General features: G+C 42.3%; 1 protein-coding gene across 8 annotated transcripts in view; it reads right to left on the minus strand.

Annotated features, from left to right (window-relative positions):
* The window catches only part of NRG1 (neuregulin 1), a 453,259-nt gene that overhangs the window by 121,263 nt on the left and 310,417 nt on the right, over positions 1-21,579 (minus strand). For 4 of the 8 annotated variants that reach the window (XM_017822499.1, XM_017822496.1, XM_017822492.1 and 1 more), the window contains 2 exons: positions 14,067-14,117; positions 11,148-11,198 (listed from right to left, as the gene is read on the minus strand). The exons of 2 other annotated variants lie outside the window; for them this stretch is intronic. In XM_017822499.1, the coding sequence (XP_017677988.1) occupies positions 11,148-11,198; positions 14,067-14,117 (102 nt within the window). The remainder of the gene's footprint in view (positions 1-11,147; positions 11,199-14,066; positions 14,118-21,579) is intronic. 2 more of the 8 variants (XM_017822497.1, XM_017822498.1) reach the window with 2 other exon arrangements.

A 21,579-nucleotide genomic window follows, 5' to 3' on the forward strand; every position in this document is an offset into this window, starting at 1 on the left:
GGGGGCTGGGAATCGAACCCGGGTCGCAGCGGTGAGAGTCCTGCACCCTAACCACTAGACCACCAGGGACACAGGATACAGACATGGATAAGACACCAAGGGTCCTGTGCGTCCAACAGAAAGGTGTAACTGGACAGGTTAAGGTAAACAGTCCCTAAGCCATGCCTCATTTCCTCTCCTCTACCTCCAGGAAGACATTTCACCAGTGCACAGTCCAAATGTGCTGGCTGAACACACGTGGAGAGGATTTCAGACTTGTGTTACCTCTTGTGAAGCTTGGGATTGATCTGCTGGTCTTAGCGATCACAGCTACATTGGCACGACTATAGTCCACTAGAAAAGATACGGAATCTGTGTTCACAGCATTCCTTCCCTGCACCTAATCTCAACCTCCTCCCTCCAAAGTGACAAATATTTAAAGGAGCTACAAGCACCTACTCCGCAGATGCAGCTCTCCTAATCGCCAGGAGCAGCATCTGATTCAGAGCTCATGACACCAGAGAACTGAAGCTCCAGTTCCTCATCAAGAGAGATTGACAGGCATTTGAATGAGTTGCATCACTGCTCAAGGCAATTCTTCATCCTTCCTGCAACATTAGTGTTTAAGATTCTTCTGGCCTCTCACAGTCTCTGAGATAACTGTTATCCTACTGTCTGTCAAGTATTAGTTGCCACCATGTCAGCTAATGGGTTTTGTATAGATCATTAAAATATTCAAGAACTATGCATAGCCTGCAGCTTGTTTTAAGCCAAATATTTCCCTGGTGGGAAATGGAAGGAAAGAGCCATTCCAGGGAAATAATAAAAATCATACTAACAGGATAAAAAGTATAGAGCAAGATTAGACTCCAAACCTATTTCACTGTGTGTCCTGTGGAATCACTCCGTGTTTGTATTGCTTTAAATAACATAAAATATTAAGGAATTCAAAACAATCAAGGCTAGTTCTGGACTTTCTTAGAATGGAAAAAAGCAGGGGAGGTGGCATTTAATCAGGCAAAACCACCAGACGTTTAAACCTACTGTTCTCTCAGAACAGTAACTAAACGGTTGAACTAATGCCCCACGGCACTGGACACCAGTGCTTGAGAACTTACAACAGACTTTTAGCTGCAACTGAAAGATCATTCTCTCTCTGTAAAAACACAGACATTTCAAACAAATAAAAGCACATGGGGTTAGCTCACTTCTAATTTGAGAAGACCAGAAAAAACATTCTGCCGCTGGCAATTTATGCCACAACTGGCAGCAGTAGATCTAATGAGTAGCTTTCTCCAATGCAGGTAGCCCTTGCTTTCACAGCTATATATCTGTGTGCAAATTGTGTGCTACTGAAAAAAACACCCTTGTAATTCTTACAAGTAATATTACAAAGGCTTATCCTTTCCTTTTAGAAACCAACCATTGCAGTAATACTCCTCATCAAACTTGCTGACATTTTGGAAGGCTCATCTAAACACCTGTCAGACACTTGACTGTGTTATTAAGAATCATGTTTTGGATCATTGTGAATATTACCAGAAAGATATCAGTAGTAGAGTTCAGAACTTTACAAACCTCAGAAAAATAATGACTGTATTCAATTCTGAAGCATTATTACCACCCCATGTATAAATGGTAAACTTTTAGATAAGCTCAGTGGCACATGGCATTTGTAAAAGCTTCAGGCTGTAAAACTGTATCCAGTCAAATCCTTCCTCACTCAACATCAATTCTGAACATTTATAGCTCTGCAGCAAGGACCTTTTCTGCACTGAATAAACAAAACAGAAACAAATGGACAAACAAATGAGCCAAATGCTCAAGGTTCAGAAAACAGTTGTCTTCTCTGTTGGCTTGGACTGCAGTGTAGTAGGTGGTGTCTCATCTCTCTGTTCAAAAACAGTGGCTGTGGTTGCTAAACTCGGGAGGGCTGGGGTGTAATGCCAGCTGCTCTTTGCCCCACAAGTACATCGACATTGGGAAGGCTGGGGCTGAATAGACAGCCTCTCATATTCCAGCATTGCTCAATAGTAAAGGTATCATGCTCTCAGTCCAAGGGCAAGTGTGGCTAGGCTACATCTACATCACATAACACTTCACTGTGGCTCTGCCCTTCATTAAAAATCATTTACATGTGTCTTCTTCCAGTTCTCAGTGTCTAAATTGAGGAAAGACTGTGTCTTAGCCCACCCAAGTGGTGTTTTACAGGCATTCACATGGCTTTATGATTGATTCCCTCTGATATAGTTAAAGGAACCTGGGAATGTTTGGGGATTGCAGCTTTTGTTGGGATGTCATGGGAGAATTGATTAGAGTGAAAGGAGCTGGGCTGGGAGAGGAATTGGGCTGGGAGGGTGGGACCCATGCTGGCTCCTGGTCAAGGTCTCAATGCTCTTAATCCTTCATATTGTACTTAGGTGTCTTGAAAATTAGTAGCTGGCATGACCCAAAATGACACAAGAAAACATGTTAATGATGAAATAGGCAAACACTGCTCTAGCACTCCATCTCACTCCTCAGCCTCACTCTACTTAGCACCCTAGGTTTAGCCTTTGTGATCATCCATCGTAAGTTAGAAATGCTCCATGCTATTTTAGCTTGCAAACAGAACTGATGCAGTTTGGAAATTGGAAGGCTGTGGAAAAATTTCCTCCCATGAAAAAGCAGATCCCTGTAGAACGGAAAATTTGGAATTACTTTGCCAAAGGATCTCAGATAGCTGGATACTGTGATTGATATAAACTAATAAGATCTATGAGCTGTGTATATCCATAATGAAGTTGAAGTGACTAGCCTGAAGAGTGGGCAGTCAGGAAAAGAAAATCTTGTGAAGAAATCTAAGAGCCTTTTTATACATATATAGTCACTGAAAGAAAATACTGGTATCCATCAGACACGATTCATAAATGACAATTGCTCCAGGGCAGAGCTTTCTTTTCAAAAAGCACAGAGTGGGTGTTTTGTTGTACTTGCTATGCATTTCCATGCTACAGCAGATGCAACTCAAAGTTACTGACCAGCTGGCTACTGCAAAATATTTAGGAAGATGCAAACCTAGAAAGAAGATCACATTGTAGAAGGCCTCTCTGTAATTGCTGCAGTGACTACAGCAATTTCTTCTCCTCTCTGTACAGGGGGAGAATGTCAAGAATAGCAGAAACCATTAAGAACCTGAGGGAACATTTTGATAATGAAAGTCACAGGAGATACAACTTTCCCATTTTGCATCCAATTAGAAGAGGTTACCAAAAGGCAATTTAGAAGAGATGTGGACATGAAGGATAGGATAATAATTTCTTCCCAAGGGTTTATCTTGGCTCCCACTGCACTATTACAATACTGCTAGAATAGGAACGTGAAAGAAGAGTATTGTTTTTAATTTACCTGATAGGAACTGCTATAGTCTAAATTGAGTCTCAGCTATAGAGTACCACTGTGTTTGTGGAGAAGCTAATAAGGGGACACAGTGATGGCTCTTCGAAGCCATGCATCCATGAAAAGGTCATATTTGTGTGTACAGTACTCTGCCTATAGCTTTTGAAATATCACTTCTGTAATACAGCTTACATTTTCTAAGGAGTAAATAGGAATTTATCAAGGGGTTATTCTGAAGGAAATGGAAGCGGTCACTTTGCAAGTTATTCTAAAAATAATGTACTTTTCTGCTCATCTTCTGTTCATTTACTGCTGTGTTACCCTCTGCTTTCATCTTCCAGAAACTGATCCAATCAAACACTGAGGCACTTCCAGTTGTTAAATATGGTACAGGCTCCCTGGATTCCTCCTCAAGAATCAAAAGAACCTTGGAGAATAGGAAGATAACTCAGAGGAGTATCTTCCCTTCCTCCCTTGCTCTCTAAGAAACTTTGTTCCCTCTTCCTAGACAACAGCAACTGCCTTTGTGATTGACCAGAACTGCCCAAATTGGAAGCTCAGCATGAAAATAAAGCATTGGACCCAGCCTCTTGACTCCTTTGTATTTCATTAATTTTGTGTTTCTGCTTTGTCACAGATGTCCACTGCCAGACCACGAATTTGAAATAGCCTTTTATGGATCAGAGCTCTGATGTGCCACAGGGTGTTTCAATTTACAGCCAGTGCAGCCCAAGATCTCCCCTAGGAGAACGTGGACTAGAAAGCCCAGAACACTCCGTCTGAGGAAGCCTGCTGTGTGTGCCTCTCTGTCAAAGGGAGCCCAGCAAGCCTTCAGGCATGATGGGGTAATTCTAATATGGTAACTCAAATTCCCTTTGGGATTACTCTCTCTGTTGGAACCTTTCCCTCCAAAGCTGAAACAACAGAAACTCCACCTCCAAAAACAAGAAAGTGAGCTGTCATCATGTCTTTCCGAGAACGGAAGGGTCTTCTGAGGAGCACAAAGGAACTTGCATAGCTAATCACTCCTGGGGTTAACACAATACAGCACCTCAGGGTAAAGTCTCTTTGGGGGTAGGTATTGTGTGGACAATGGGTGGAAGATAAGGAGATGAAGAGAATATCTGGATTATAGGGGTAGATTGGGAACTGCCTATTGTATTAAAATACAAATGCTATTCTGTACCCATGCACATGTTCATAAACACTCTGAGCTCCTTGGCTCCTTCATGCTTTCATACAACCACTGACATTCTTGATTTCAGCGTGGATAATGACATTAAATAGATGCATGTTTCTGTCAAGGTCACATATTCTATTTTGTCCACAGATCTCTGCCCAGATGGTACGACTGCCTGTTGTGTACCTTTATTCAGCAAGAAGGTAGCTCTGTGACTCAGAAGAGGGAAGATTTTGAGAAGGTTGATCCATTACCACAAAGTGTGTTCATAATTACTACCCAGAAAGGGTACAGCCAGGAGTCCTTGAGCACCTGTTTTTGTCACAGTGACAGTGCCAGTGCCAGGGCTGTCGTTACCTGGAAGACACAGTGACCAAACCACCAAGGTCAAAACACCAACACATCCCTGTACTACAAGCTTATGTCCTCCAGTATAGCAGAGGCTATGCTGGCAAATCAGAAAGATGCTTGTTTTGGTCTCAGGTGGGAGATAGTACATGTCACTTCAGCACAGTATGAAGAAGTCAGAGAGGCACAAACTAATGCTCTCTTAGGAAAGAATTTGCCATGATTTGACCATCTGGAAGGACTTCAAAGAAACTAGGCCTTATTAGAAGCCCCTTGAAGACAAATTCCCATATGACTTGTGGGGTGTCAGAAACAGAGGTCCTGACATAGCCAGGGTTCCTGAGGAAAGGTAGGGTTGGCTCTGAAATCCAGCTGAGGAAGAAATTAACACTATGGCTTTTGGACAGCTACCTTGTTGTGAGAGGCTCCCCCACTCCACCAGTGAGGACACATGCAGTTTTTAAAAATACCTTTTTCCTGAAAGACAGGCAGAGTTTCTGTTAGAACTTTGGACAGAAGGAGATGATCCACAACATGTTAAAGGCAATGAGAGATGACCTTGCGAAATGTTACAAACAACAGAAACATGTGAAGTAGATTTTGTGACTTGTATTCCATCAGGGTAGACTGCCACACGTTTCATGTTCTTTTTTATGGTGTAATCCATGACCTCAGGAAAGCAAATCTTGAAATAAACAGATCCAAACCATTGCCTTCACACTTACATGCATATACTTTATACTCATACATGTATGCATGTTTATACATAAACTACTATTGCCTCCTCATATACAAATGCTGAGGAAAATGTCAGCCTTACAGATTTATTCTTACACGCGCAAATGTACAGATATTTGTGTAATAAGTCAATGTCCTTAAAACCCTTTCACTCTGGCAGCTGTATTTAAGCTATATAAACTGTTGCACTTATTCCTTTGTGACTAATGTCAGCTTCTTCCAATTTTAGCACTGCTTATACTCATCATTGCCTTTTACCTCCCTGACCTCCTTGAAGAAAAAACAGAAAGAAGAAACCCCAGCACAAAAAAGAATTGACTCTTTTCTAGTGGTGTTGTCTCAGAATTATGATGTAAAATTTCTCAATGGAGCAGCCTAATGCAGCTGAGGTTCTCAGTGACAACCCAAGTTCTCCTTCAGAGCAAGACTGGGAGATGAAGAATGCAGCTACAGAAAATCCTAGGATATTAAGTGGTTTGAAACAGAAATTTCATGCCACACCAGCTCTAGATTGGGAATCATACAAAAGATTGAAAGCTCTGTCTCTTTGGAAGTGTTACCTATTCACATGAATTTGCCCTATCTGTGAAATTTAACTACAGGAAACAGGATTTGCCATGCCAGATCAAATCATAAATGTACTGAAATTACCACTGCATCACCCACTGTCATTCATGCCCACTGTGGAGAATGAAACTGCAACATACTGCGACTGTGGTAGGTTTTAACAAGGAATTGATGTGTCTTCACCGCTGCTCTTTCAGTAGCATTTCACTGACTAGTAGCTTTAAACTTATTTTACAGTAAACAAGAACTAATTATCTGACCCTGCCATTACTCACGCACTGTGTCCTTAGAACAAAGCAAAATGTTCTCTCCAGAGATAATTATTCAGAAAAACAAACCCACTGAAATAGTAAAGCAAAACACACGAGCTGGCATAGGGTTTTCCTTTGACCCACTGTCCCACCAAGGCAATCAGGTATATGGCTTTCCTGAGAAAGCAGCCTTTCAATCCATTCAAGGGATGAGTTAAATGCTGACAGTTGAAGGCGTCAGACTAATTTATTACAAGACCAGGAGCTGGGAGTCCTGCTGTGCTAGCATAAGTGGAAGCTGAGTAATTGCCTTCACCATCTCAATTCCCTCAGCTTTGTCAACTGGTTACAGTATTCTCCTCTTACCGTCCTGCCCCAGGTGACTCTACCCAGTTACTACCTCGTAAAAAATTGTGCTCTTTCACCCCAAAATAGCTGCATTTCAGAAATTGCTGAGCTGTCACCAATGCATTTAGATTTTAATACAAAACACTGATTCAGGTTTGTATGATTCTGAAAATTTAAAGAGGTCTTCTGTCAGTTATAACATAAATAAATACAGGGGAAGAGGTTTGGGCTCACATTAGGAGATGAAAGAAAGCAGAATTTAGCAGAAACTTAACTTGCTTGTTAAGATTTGAGGACACAGATTATTTACTGGCCAGGTTGCTTGCTTCATATATGCAAAAATGTTCCCATTAAAAATATTCTGTAAACCAATGACCCTCACATCGTGTCATACAGAAGGTTTTATTGCTCGGCATGGAACACTTTTATCAAAGCAGTTCAGTACTGTACTTGAGAAAACGTGACAGGCAAAAAGTCTTTCCGTGCTTCCTTTCTGTGTGCTGTACCTGGTCTCCATTTAATATGCAGGTTGGAATCTGTTATTGCATGATGAGAAGATGAAGTGTTAGGAAAGTGCCTTGCTGTGCCAGGCTTGGAGCTTGTAAGTTAATAACTCCGGAAAGAAGAGATGATCAGTTCAAACTGGCACATTTTTTATCCAACTAATCCTTCTTTTTAAAATTTCTGTGCAGGTTTTAGAGGCCAGCATGAGAGTCTGTAGGTAAATTAGTCTGAAGTAATCTGAAGTTGGACAGATGACCAACACTGGATCTTTCTCTCCAGCCAAAAGCTCAACAAACTTGCTCTGTACTCCTCTGAAAAGAGAAGCCACAGCCAAGGTGAGATCAGCCTTCTACCTGTTCTTTATCCATATTCTTTCCTCCAGCTGGCCATCATATCAACCTGCTAGATGATGGACAGGAGGGTGCACGCTGCAGAGAATATGCTCCGAGCACATCCAGTGCCACGGCTGCTGGCTCACCATCTTGCACAAGTAAACAAATGTGAACTGAGAATCCTGGTATAAGACAATCAGATCTGAAACATGAATACATGCAGAGCCCTGGCTGTTTGCTGGAGGAACTGCCTCCACAGACATTTTAGGGAGCAGCCCTTAGTGTGCAGCACAAACCAGCATGACGGTGATGTTGCAAGGTGCAACTAGGCAAACACTTCCATCTGTGATGAAGAGTTTGACACACACTCCCACAGGCTCTGTCTCTCTGCAACCTCTTCATTTTCTACTGTGAACAGTGCCCAGCTTTTGACCCAGTTTAGCCCTCAGAGTACAGGTTTCCAAACTGCTGTTGTCCATAGAACCAGTAAACCAAGTTGTGGAATCACTCTTGGTCTCTACATCTGAAAAGTGCTGGTGGTGGTTCCCACACAACAGGAACTGTAGTTATTGCAGGCAGCCCATATCCCACCACTTCCCTTCTCCCCTCTTGCACCATACAAATCTTCCTGTACAATACCTCCACCAGAAGGCTCTGTGCAGTGCTGATGATTTTAACCTAGGAAACCTGATTGCCTCTTAATTTCTTTCCATGTATCTTGTAACTTACAAACAAGAATGCAAGCTTTGGGACCAACTTTCTAAAGAAAAGGAAAGCCGCCATATGTATGCTATCGGGGTGAGAAGCCAAGATTCCTTTAACAAGTCCCAGGAGAGCAAAAAAGACCACCACAATTTCATTCTCTAGCCTTGAATATATAGTTGACTGAACCCATAAAACCAAGGCATTAGGGTGAAGTTTCAGATTTACTTTTTCCACTGCAACTCCTCAGCAGAAGAAAGTCATAGGGTCATAAGGCACCTGTTTCAGATCACTGCAGTCCTAGGAAACAAGGGGTGGAAAAACCTCTTCCATCCCCAAATATTTCTGATGAGCTTAAGAATGGTCTCTGCAGTCCTTTGTAGTGAGAGCACACAGGGCTACAACTGCTGTTGTTTCGTTCACTTCATTCAGCAGGAAAAGGCGTATCACAGAGAGCTTCACCGTGAAGGAAAATGAAAGTTGTAACTTACGGCATGTAGCAATAAGACAAGGGGGAATGGCTTTACACTGAGAGAGACTAGGTTTAGACTAATATTGAGAAGAAATTCTTTACTGTGAGGGTGGTGAGGCACTGCCACAGGTTGCCCAAGTAAGTTGTGAATGCCCCATCCCTGAGAGTTGTTCAAGGAAAAGTTGGATGGAGCTTTGAGCAACCTGGTGTAGTGTGAAGTGTCCCTGCTCATGGCAAAGGGGTTGGAACCAGGTGATCCTTAAGGTCCCTTCTGACCCAAACCATTCTATGATTCTATGGTTACACAGAAGAAAATAAATATATATGAAAAAATCCTAGGGCTGGAGTAGAAGAGAAAGTGGGAAGTATTTCTACCTGCAAGGGGTAGCAGTAGCAATCAGTTCCACTAAGTCTCACACTATGAAACAGGACACAAAAGCATGAATTTTCTTCCTCCTCCCTTGGATTACTGACCCTTCAACCAGATCACCAGTCCTTTATGTGAAACTCAGAATGTGTCATAGGCTTTCCCTTCTCCTTTATTTAAGAATGGAGGTCCACGCTCTCAAAATGATCTGGATTTTGAGGAGTGTAGGTATATGTGCACATAAAAGGGTAGGGACCTTCAGTTTTGTAAGACACTTCACAGCTGATGTCTGAGATGGGATTTTTTAAAAACTTTCAGATCTCTGAATATCTGTCTGTCACTGGAACTCCTAAAAAAGCAAAGCATGACACATGTCTGTTCTCTCGTGAAAGCCCTGGGGAAGAGAGCCTACTGAATCACTCTGCTGTTCCCAGGTCTTTCCCAGTGTCTGGCCAACAGTGACAGTGCTGGCATGTTCTCTAAACATCTGCTATTGTCTGAGAAGTGGAAGGAAACAGTTTATTTTATCTCCTGTGGCTGTTACAAGATTGACAGTGACAAGTGTGAAATGGACATGTCCCACTGAAATTCAGAAAAGAAAAGCCCTAAGGAACTTTAGAGTAAGTACAGGGACTCAATTCCCTCATTACTCTGTGGAGAGACATTCACATCTGTTAGCAATAAACATTGGCTCCCTCCTGCTTTTCCTAACCAGAATAGGCAGCAATATCCAATTTTGCCCTCTCTCTTACATTACTTATTTTAGTGACTTGATAAGTACTAATCCCGCTACACATCAATGCTAATGAGAACAGAATGGAGAGAAATTACTGTTTTAAATTGCTCCAGGAATCATTCCTTCCTACCCTGCTGTTAAGCATCAAAGGGAAAAGGAGGCCAAAACTAGCTCTTCTCACCTTGCTGGCAGAAAGTTTTTTGAATAAGCTATCAAATTTCTGTAATTTAACACACACTTAAAACTAATCAGCCTAATAGCTGTGAAGAAAATCCACAAAAATCCAGAGATATGGCTTTGACCATTCCTCCTGGTGCTGTTACAGTAGCTATTAAATGTGAGTTAAAGGCATTAATGTACAGTTTGCTATGAAGTACACACCATATTTTATAGCATCACTGAAACTGTAAGGATATTTTGGACCATTGGTCTATCTCACCAGCCATCCTATTCCTAGCAGCCAGCAATACTTAATGTGTTAGGGAAAGGTTAATACCCTACCTCCCACAACCCTGCTACCTCACACTGTGTGAAGTGACCTTCCTGATTGCTCAAAACCAGGCTGGGTATATGGTAGATTTGCTTCTACTAAAGATCTGGAAGGCTCTTCTTGATGGTTCTCAAGGGTGAAAATGTATAGGATGATGGCTATAATGCATGATTCCTTGGGAAGAATCACTACAGAGGAAGGAAAGAGATGCTTTCCTCACTGGTGCCCCTGAAACTCCCAGTGTGCTCCTGAGATAAGCAGAGAGACAAGTCTCTTTCCCAGGCAGGGGAACCATTTCTGTTTCTCTGTCTCAGCTGAGGGAAGACACACACAAAGATGTCTTCACCTTCCTTATCTTCTTCCTATAGGTATTGGGGCACAGGACAAAGAGCCCAAGGTACTGTGACATGCATGGAGGCAAAGGAAACTGTTTGAAGACATATATTGTCAGGGAAGGGAATTCCAGGTAGGAAGCACTTGTGAAGTTTCCTTCTCCTTTGCCCTACCCAAATGCACATTTTGGCCTTTCTGAAGGAAGGTGTTTAGATCTCAGTACACAAAGGAGAATATGTCTCTCAGAGTTTCAATAATATAAAAAAATAACAGTTGCCCCTGTAGTGCAGAAATCCCACCCAGTCACTCCTGATCTCTCAACACAGGTTTAGATAGAAGCACATTTTTTTTGCTGAGCTAGTAAATGAGAACTGTATTTGAGGTCTTGCCAGCAATAATTTAAACAACTTGTATATACTTACAGGAGGAAGTGTTTGTTCCTTCTGTTGAAGACAGTATCCTAGGTATGGGTTCTGCAACACACAGAAGTAACAATAAAGTTGTAAGAGTACAGCCATAGCTACAGTATTCTACTGGAGGAGCCCAAACATCTTCTCCCAGTAGAGCTTTCTTTTTTCTTTTTTTTTTTTCCCTTAGTAGTCAAAAACCCAACAAAGCAGAGAAAAAAAATGAGATCGCTTGAGAAAGCAAAGAACTTCAAAGTTGGTTCAGCATGTCCTAGGCACACTGTGAATAATCAATTACAGCAAAAATGCTCCATAGTCCTGGGAGGGAAGGCCAGGAGAAAACTGGCAAAGAGAGAGTAAAATTTTCAGCTGTTTGTGACAGCATCAGAGGAAAGTGGAAAGCAGTAGGTCTTGAAGCTCCACATGCTGACCCAGGAAGCACTAACTTGTTATCTTCTCCTCACATAACTTCAAATGAACATTCAGGCATTCAGATCTATCACAACTATGGTTAAGGACCTCTGTGGCTTGAAAGAGAGGAGGATCCACGAGTGTCACCACCTCTGCAGAGAGCTGTAGATGGAAGGGAGAGCTGCACACATTCCAGACCAAAATGGGAGACAGCACCAGCCCCAAAGTGGTTACAAAGAAAGGAAAAAGGAGCATTCTCAAGATGGTAAATAATCTTGTAGGACAGTCGAAGAAACAGACCTCAACACGAGTCACACAAAGGAAGCACTCAGAAAAGTTTACAGAAGAAGCAAGTAGCCTGAAGCTAGCTCTGAACCTCATGAACTGTAGGAACCTGAATCATGCAGCGAATCAGAGCCATGCACTTGAGTGGCTTCATGGGCTTTCACTGTCTAGCAAGTTATATGGTGTCATGCATGAATAAAGAATTTAAGATTAGGCTTGAGAAGTACCATGAACCAGAAGTAAGGGTCTGAAGAGAGAGCACTTTGCCTAAGGTGACAATGTGACATGCCAGCGTGGTGAGGGAAGAAGGAAGTACAGGTGGCTAACAGCCAGCTTGTGGATCCTAGAGAGCAGGTCAGGCATACTACAGTGAAGTGAAACCTTGAATTTGTCATGCCATGCAGAGAAGAGGAATCTGTTGCCTGATCAAGCCTGGTTTTAGGCAGAGTAAAACCCCTCTTAGAAATTAAGACTGAAGCAATACTTCAAGAGACCTAGCTCCTGGCAATTTAAACACCAGCATTTCACAACAGTCCATCTTCAATTAAAGAAGAAACAAACCAATAACTTATTTTCACTTGCAAAGACTGGAAAGAAAAGCATCAGCAGTGCCCCAAACTCCAGACATTATTAGTTAGCAGGAAACTCATGTAGTAGTAAAGAAAGCTGACGTGATCTGGACCCAGGGCTGGGAGAGAACAGTAGGAAAAACAGCACCTGTCTGGGTTTGGGAGTAAGTAGGTCCAGCCACATATTGAAGACCTACTCAGAGGTCCACGAGAAGACCTCAATAAGCCGCCAGTGAACATACTGCTTTTTCCTTTCCTTCAGGACAACTTGGCATGAAATCTGCCAGTGCAGCTACTCATCAGGAATGCAGCCAGCCTTTTGATCATCCCAGCTTCCTCCCCTCCAGCGGCACAACAGCAGTAAAGAGCAGAACAGTACTTAACAGCAGGCACTGGAGGGGGCATAAGCAGGGAAAGAGACCACTCAAGAACAAGAACTTTAGTTCATGGGAAAGAAGGCAGCAAAGTGCAGAGACTGCATTCTTGCTGCACAAGGCAGAAGGCAAGGCAAGCCCAGTGGAGTCAGTGACCAGCGTGTCACCTTTTTTGAACAAAAATGGTTCCAATGGTTACAAGACACTTGCTATTAGCTATGTGATCTCATACATATCCAGTGAAGCACCAGTGACAGGCCCCACTGAGAACATGAAAGAATATGGGCACATCCAATGTCTCTTCTGTCAGGTAGCAGTGCCAAAATTTCAGAAGTAGGTCGCCACACACGCAGACGCATCAAAGGAAAGGCTGCAGGCATGCTAAATGCAAAATCTGGCAATCACACTGTTTTCCTTGATCTAGCCTACAAACACTGTCATTTCACACTCAAACCTGTCTCTGCCAGACATAGCTTTCCCAAAAAAGCTAGCAGGACCCCAGCCTCTTTGCCAAGGAGGGTATATGCGCATCTTGTAAATCCTTGGGCTGCTCGACTTACACTCGTCTATCTGCAGCTTCCTCAGCCAAACTCAGTGGTAGAGACAACTGCTTGTACTGTGGCCATATATAAAGTAACTCTACCAGTTAAAATAATGAAAGTGGTTTCTCACTGGGGTCAGTTCCGAGATTAACTCTGGAATTACGCAATCCATAACTGCAGGCAGGATGCTGAAAGCAGATTCCACCAGCCTGAAAGGAAACCACCTGGAGAAGGCTCCCAGTGTGTCAAGGCAGCTTCAAAAGTTGTTAAACTACCTTCAGTGAGTTATCTGTCTACATTCACAGACCCTGCAGAGCTGTCAGGAATTGTATGAAGAGCCCTGAGGAACAGAGTAGTCTAGGCAACAGACTTTCTTGAGGACACATCCATATCTCTGTACAGTCTGCAAATTCACGTGTGGCTGCTAGGATTTGCAGGAGCAGCAAGTGCTTTTTTGAAATACAATTCCTAACAACACAAATACTTTTTCACTGGGCATTCTACAGTCTGACAACTGTAGGCCAAGTTATCTTCCTCAAAACAGCCCTAGGATATTAAAAGTGTGATTTACCCTTCTTCATTCATATCTCAGTCCCTGAAGCAGCTCGAATATGCAAGGCGATACACAGACACTGAGCTGCTGGATGTAGATGAATTGTTCTCTACTGTGAAGGAGCTGTTTCGGAGCTGCAGAAGCAGTTTCAAGAAGAAATGAAGAGAAAGAGACAGAAATACTTCGTTAATTCAACTTACGTGAAGAAGTTTTTGTCCCTTCTGTTGATACTGGTATCTTGCTGGTGCTCTCTGGAAAAGACAAGAGGCAACAAGAAGTTATAATGTGGTGTCAGATGATCCTCTAACAGCATTCAGCTCCAAGAATGGACAAGGTAAAAAGAAAAAGTTGTTCGAAGAGGCAAGTTTAAATCCTGCTTCAGTGGGCAGAGGCTTCAATCAGACACCAACTTGCAAGTTTTCTTTTGAGGAAAAAAACAAAAAATGGTAGTGCCTACTAGTAGAACTGAAGAAAAAAATGCCTGTTTCTTCTGAAAGAAGCCAGTTGTTCAATCTCTCCTTTTCCTCTGGGAATAACTGATCAGTGGCAACAGGAGAAATCACGCAGATGGCTCTGTTTCTGGAAGTAGTCAGTGTGAGTATTCACTCCTTATGCTTCTAGGCAGTTAAATTTTGCAAAGACATGTTCCTGTTCATATCACTTGAACTGCTGGTGAGTACAATAAAGTCACTTGACACTTCAGAGAAATCTTCTAAGTCACACATGCAAATCTTGTCCTTCATGGACTGCTGGGGCCTCTGTGATGGAAATGAAACCGTTGCTTTGCTGAAGAGATTAGGAAAGTTGCTTTTCCATACTGGTCCTCTATATATCTCCATACGCTATTGCCAGTTACATACTGGCGTGGACTTCTTGCAGACACTTGTTGAACTGGCTGATGGCTAAGTGGGATGATACTACCATGCTAATTTCCTAATGCAAAATGCAGATGGGAGAAAGCAGAATGTAGAAAACCTTTGTTTAGGCTTCACAAACTTGTACAGAGACCTTGCTCCAATGACAGCATCGATTTGTGAGTGCTCTGCTGTTCCCCACAAGCCACAACTGTGTGCAATTTCTTAGGTGTGAACAAATCGCTCTTCAGTTGTATTCACCAATAATCTTGAACTTCTCCAAGTTCTCAAAAAACATTTCAGACTTTTAGTGGTGCAGTTCAATGCAGCTGCACAAGTTTCAACTGTGCAGCTGGAGAAACGTCCTGAATGCCAAGAAAAAAGCCTTGCCCTGAATCCTCAAGGCACACCAAGAATCCTCTGGTAGGTCAAACAAATAGAATAGAGAGAGCCTCATAAGAGATTTAGGAAAAGGAAACTCAGGAATGTTTTTACTCTGTTTTGTGGATCTGGATTCCAGTTCTGTTCACAGTCTCCAGAGTTCACAGAAACTTGACCAGAGACAAAGCTCAGTCCAACTGTTTTCCCTTCAACATTCCTCTCATTAAATGTTAATGCTGATCCTGTATTTCAGTTTCTTACATGCTAGCTCTTCTTTTTTTTTGTACTTTTTTTTCCAAATTTGGTCCAGCTTTCTTTGGCAAATCTGTTGTTTACCTGGTCAGTACATCCCAGTTTCATCTCACTAATGTGAGAGAATGTGTTATGCAGCATTTCCTTGACAGCCAGTGATGTGTAGCATGTAAGTGAGTACTGTAAGTAAAATTTTTGAGGTCAGAACCTTTGCATTAGGTCTTGGAACGCAGTGGCCTGTAGCCAGGCAGCTTTCAGGACCATTTTCTGGGTATAGAGGCAGTTTGCTGTTGTGCAGCTGGGTTGTCTGAGCAATTAACCTCTCTTAGTCACAACAGGAGACAGGAACAGGTCTGACAGCTGTGTAGCCCAGCATCTGGCACAACTGGAGCAAATTTTTCCTTCACCATTAAAGAAACCATGTTCCACTTATTGCCTGTGCTGAGCTTGATGAAGCATTTCTTACTGGCACCTCCCCAGCCCAGCTGCGTCAGTATGAACGCTGACGGGAAGCTTCCCTGCAAGTGGAAAATACAGCCAGAGCCTCCTACACCTGAAACGTGCTGAGAAATACATTTGGAAAACATGTGGCAAAGTCACACATTACCAAGTCCCGCCAGTAACATTCATGTTAGTAACATTAACAGTGGATGCTAACGTTTGGCAGATGCAACATTTGTGTGTATTGCTTACTGGAGACAGTACACCACAGCAGTAAGAAAGGCATTTTACACTACCTGAGAAGGCTAGCACGCAGCCTTCTGAACAAGCTAGCACAAGCTATCTGAACACAAGAAGCAGAGAAAAAAAGAGGCTTCTCATAGGAGGCTGTCAGTGCTTGCCTGAGATGAAAGAGCTGGAAGCATTTTTCAGTCCTGATACTTTTGCTGCCGAACTCTGCCAGGGTGTGGAGACGGCAGTCTGCAGCCCTGTCTTCCTCATCATGTTTAACTCCCCATGAGGAGCAGCTACCTCAGAGGCTACATCCAGTTCTGTCCCCTGGCACTTCTAGGAACACTTAGTCTTGGTGGAGTGCTGTTTCCTGAAACTGGATATGTTTGTGCTGGAGGTTTCTTTTGTAAAAATATTGAAGGATAGATGAGAGATCCTTGTTTGGGGATGCTTTAAAGGACGGGTCCCTGCAGCCTCTCAGTCCTATTTCCTTAGTACTCTGGCCAGCAGTATCTCCTGCTTTATCTCTGACATAATGAGGAAGCAAGAACTCCTTCAACCCCCACAGGACTCACAGCAATGCCACCACCTTGCTGGCCTTGATATCTTGATCCATCCTTCGAGATAGGGAGCTTTGGGCTGCTGAGAGGAGACAACTCAGTTCCTGGGCAGGAGATCCTTCTTCTCAGGGAAGACCTTTTCTCTAGGGATAACCAAATATTTAACAGCCCTATAGCTGCTGTTCTGAACAAGCCTGTTCAAGCTTGCAAGTCCTGTGCAAGCCCCCACAGCCCTTTTTTTACCCCCAGTTAGTTATCAAAGGACTAGTGCAAAAAGCCTGCTCGAGCAAACTGAAGGGATCTGGTTGATCTTGTAGGTTTTAATTCAGGCCTTGAAGGTGGTGGCTCTGGGCACCCTGAGAGGGACAACAACCTGGGCTCTGTGGGGGATTCAAACACCGTGAACACCACAGTTAGTTAGAGCTGCAAAAAAGCTTTCTGTCACCCTGAGGTGTACTTTGTGACAGTGATACAAGTTTTAAGCCTTTTGCATTGGTTGTGCTATTCAGGTAACACCACCTGAATTACACAAAGATTGACACAAGCTAGTGCACACCTTGAGGAAAGGGGAGCATTTGAGACTCTGTATTTAGTCTACAGATGGCAGAGTGGGGAGCAGGTGTGTAGAAGGTAAGTAAGACCATAGTCCGAGGCCTCAGAGGCATCCAGGCACATGTGGGCAAAGACACAGAGAGATCCAATTGCCAAACTAACTTTGTGTTTCTTAAAACTACCATACTTTTTACCTTTTTCTCGAAGAAACTACTGACCTGAATTAGACTAAATGAACGCTGCTCTCAATCCTAATAGGTCAAACTGCAAGGAAAGGCTTAAGAGAATCGCTATACCTAACTGAGTGATGGCCATACTTCTTTCCATGTGAAGGACCAAATCAGTGACATTGGCCCAGGCATGCTGATTTGCACCAGTTGAGAATCTGACCCATTATAGCCAGTTCAAAACAACCTATGGTCCCAACTCACCTGTAACTGCGCTAGAGAGAAGAGATACCCTGATCCCCTGCTTAAATCAAGTCTTGGAAAGAAGATGGGTCTTTTCTTGCGTTTGAAGTATTTCACAGTTGGTCGCATGGTTTGTGGGTGCTAGATACTGAATGTTGTTTTTAGTTCACTTATTTCTCAGACATCTTCTTCAGGCTAAGCTACTGGCTATCTTCAGAAGAGGAAGACCAAACTAAAATTTAATGAATGCTGAATATCATGTCCTTATTGATTACTGTACAACGCAGAGCTGTTACTACTACTGCAAGTCCTATGGATGCAACCAGGAGCTTGCACAGGCCAGTGACGGTGTAGCTAATGAATTTCCCAAGGCTTACCTCTGCTGACATTGGGGTGCATGAGCAGATCACCTGAGTATTTCTTGTACTCATCAATTCAGGCAAAGTTGTCCCAGTCACCTCCGCTGATGAGTCAAATTACATCAATTCACTTTGCACAGACAATACCCTGCATACAACCCAGAAGTTATCCACCACCGTAGGCTTCTAACCTCACAAGATTCATTTCTGCATGAATCCACCCTTTTGCATCCTGAGACATGTTGCACAGCAAACAGCCTCAGAGAGGTAAAAAAAAAAAGTCAGGTCAACAGGTTTTAATGGAAAACACACCACATTCAGCTAGAGCGTGCTCGACACTTCAGAAAAGAAGATCACTGTGCTAGTTGCCTAAAATAAGGGGGTTTGTGAGAAAGTTTTAAAACATGAAATTGAAAGCTTTGGTTGTGGTGTAAAATATTCTGCCAGTGTCATTTATTAAGCATAGTCTTACGTTCATGAGAAAGTCCATGAAAAATTCACAATGAGAATTTTGCCTGGATAAGGTAACAAATTAGGACGCAAAAGAAAAAAAAAAACCAGTTGCTATTGCATTAGCAAACCTGTGCACTATGTATACGCCGCCAGGAGAACTTCATGCCTCTATTCTGACCTCAATTACAATCTTTCTTAGGGATGTATACGTGAATATGAGTGAACAAAAATAAGAAGGCAGCTCATATCCTGTGGGCAAGTTATACTCATTATAAATTTAAAAGAGAACAGAATAGCTCCCATCGCTTGCTATTAAGACTGGTTAAAATTGTGTTTATCTAGCTATTTTTATACTTGTTGCATTTTTAACCCACACATATGGCTCTATAGACAAGGCTTTACGTTTCTTTCAGTAAAATTGCGAAAATTTAAAAGTCTGTGAAGGTTAATAGAGTTTGTGTGGGGCGTGTATGCTTATGTGTAGCAAAAGCTTGTGTAAGAACAAATTTGGCAGTTTTAAATAACAGCAATGTTTATAATAACAGTAACAAGAAGAAGGACAGGAGTTACTATTGCATTGACTATTACTGTTTCAGACTGGAAAATTTACCATTTCTGGAAATGAGACTGGGGAAAATTAAGGTCTTTGCTCGCTGAAAACAATAAAGAAATTTTTACAACTGTTTTATTGAGAAATACTCATTTTTCTACGTTTGGAGCAGAGAATTGAATTCAGCAACTTTCAGGCACTTGACCTGAGTGGTAAATGCTAGGCTTTTCCTATACTTGGGGAAAAAACCCAACACATTTGCCTTGTTCTTCATATGTTTTTCCTAATGCCCATAGCTAGCTGATGTTAGAGACAAGACATCATGTTAGACAGTTCTTTGGTCTGCCCCTGGAGTTGTCTTTTTTAGCATACACCAGCAACAATTTCAACTAAAACAGTTAAAGTTTGACAAATTTTTAGGGACTTTAAACCAAGGTTTTTAAACCGAAAAGCACTAATCTTTTAGTGGAAATAAAAATAACCCCGTTTCCAGAAAAGCCATCACCTCCTCTACCCTCAGTCTTAAAGTACCCAGCACAAAGGGAAAGAAGGATCTTGTTTGCAGATAACAGGGCACGCATAATAAACATGGCCAGGTGAGGTCACCAAATTAAAGCTCATAATTTAAGTTGTGGTTCTCATATCAGAGCAGACCAGTATGACCATAAGAAAGGCAGGCCCTCTGATGCATTTTTCTTCACCTCATTGTCATCCCATCTGCTGGAGGTAGAAGAAAGCAACCTCTCTGCCTACCTTGAGAGATTCAGCCCATTCAGATATCCACACTTCAGTTTTCTACAGGGGCTCCTGGGCTGCACTGGGCTGCCCCAAGCCCATTAACAGGTAATAACAAGTAAGGGTTAAGGATGCTGGTTTCTGTTTGTTGTTTTGGGTTTTGTTTGTTTGTTTGTTGGGTTTTTTGTTTTCATTTTGTTTGTTTGTTTGGTTGGTTGGTTGGTTTTGTTTTTTTTTTTTTTTTTTTTTTTTTTTTTAAATTTAAAACTCTTTCTCATGAACAGTGCAGGACCTCCCAGATATACAGGATCTGAGTAATGACTGCCCTTCAGGGCTCATTACCGAGTTTGGATCTCAAATCTGTCATTAAACTAGCAAGGGGAAGAGGTCAGGGAATGTGGGGGAAGGAGGGGTGAGGAGGTCACCCGTGCAGGGGGTCTAGCCCTGTTTGCAAAGCAGATGTTGCCCTTTGAGGCCTTAGGGATCTATTGCTCTAAAGTCACCAGATGTTGCCCATGCTGTTCCTCAAATCCAGGTGGAAAATTCCATCATTAGTAGGAAAATTATGAACAATTTTACCGGCAATTTATAAGTAACAATAAGAAGAGGGGGTTCAGATGTATGTGTGGCAAATAAATACGCATGATTGATTTATTCATCCAGTGAATGCTGCCATGCCTGAGTGTAGATTATCAAATATCACTGAGATGTTCCAGTTCAGATATCACTGAGTTTCCAGTTCAGATCTTTACAGACAAGAGCCAGCTGCCCCATTTAGACTGGATTCAAGTTTGCCTTGCGTTCAAGGGAGTTTGCATGCATGCCTGTGTTCTAAACAACTTACATTTCGTAACATAATTAGACAGATTCTAACATTTCTGTTATAAATGCACATAACAGGGCTTGCCCACAAACATTTTCAATTAAGACCAAGCCCCTGTCTCCCTGCAGCAGGAGTGTTTTGCGGTCATTCAGCACAGACCAAAAGGAAGTTGAAAAATCCATGTCATGAGGCACAGGAATGAGGTCCCACATGCACTCCTCAGCCATGACACCATTCCTTGTCTGGGAGAGTAATAGAGGACGGTCAGGCATTTTTTTTGCATTTATCTGTATCACTGCCCAGGCACAGTGCCTACAGCTGAGTTTTGGAAACTCCAGTATCTTGGAAACAGTATGGGAGCTTTCTGTGTAAGCAGCTAATGAGCAATCAAAATTTGTATTCATGGAAACCAAGAGCATCTACAAAGCTACACAGAAACACCTACCCATTTTTCCTCCTAATAACACTCCAGTAAATAACACTTGATCTTTTATATCAGTCTCCTGACATCTGCTCACGATTATAATACCATACAGCTAGTATGAAATCTTAGCACTTGAGATTCTTTAGTTGATGAAACAGAATAGCAAATACACAAAGTGAATGCAGTCAAGCAATTGCTGTGTGACTGCAAAACTGCAGATAGCCAAAGACAAATCCCACTGGAAAAGATCTACATTTGTTTTTCTGTTTATTTAAATGCCTGTCTCCCATTTTGGAGCACAATGTGAAACAGAAAAGCATGCCTGGTAAATTTACATTGCTACAACATTAAACCCATCTAAGACATGCATGGAACTTCAGCTTTGTTTGCTAATGAGGGCATGTTTGATACTTCACAGCCAGCTGGAGTTTGAATTATTGGATCTGAATTAGTCAAAGTCACACTTGGAAAACAAGATTTCAGCTGAATTGCTGCCTCCATGCCTCTCCAAAGGAGAAACAGTACTGCTAATACATTTGTGTAGAATAGAACACAAAAAATTTCATCAGAAGCAATTGGAACTTCCTATAAGTGAAATGGCCCTGCAAAAACAGCAATCTATAATAGCTGTAAATTTTTTGGGTAAGTCTGAGTGCTATCTGCCTCATGACAAGCTCTGCTCCTCAAG

This window comes from Lepidothrix coronata, unplaced genomic scaffold (assembly GCF_001604755.1).
Source record: "Lepidothrix coronata isolate B3197 unplaced genomic scaffold, Lepidothrix_coronata-1.0 Scaffold98, whole genome shotgun sequence".
Taxonomy (NCBI): Eukaryota; Metazoa; Chordata; class Aves; order Passeriformes; family Pipridae; genus Lepidothrix; species Lepidothrix coronata.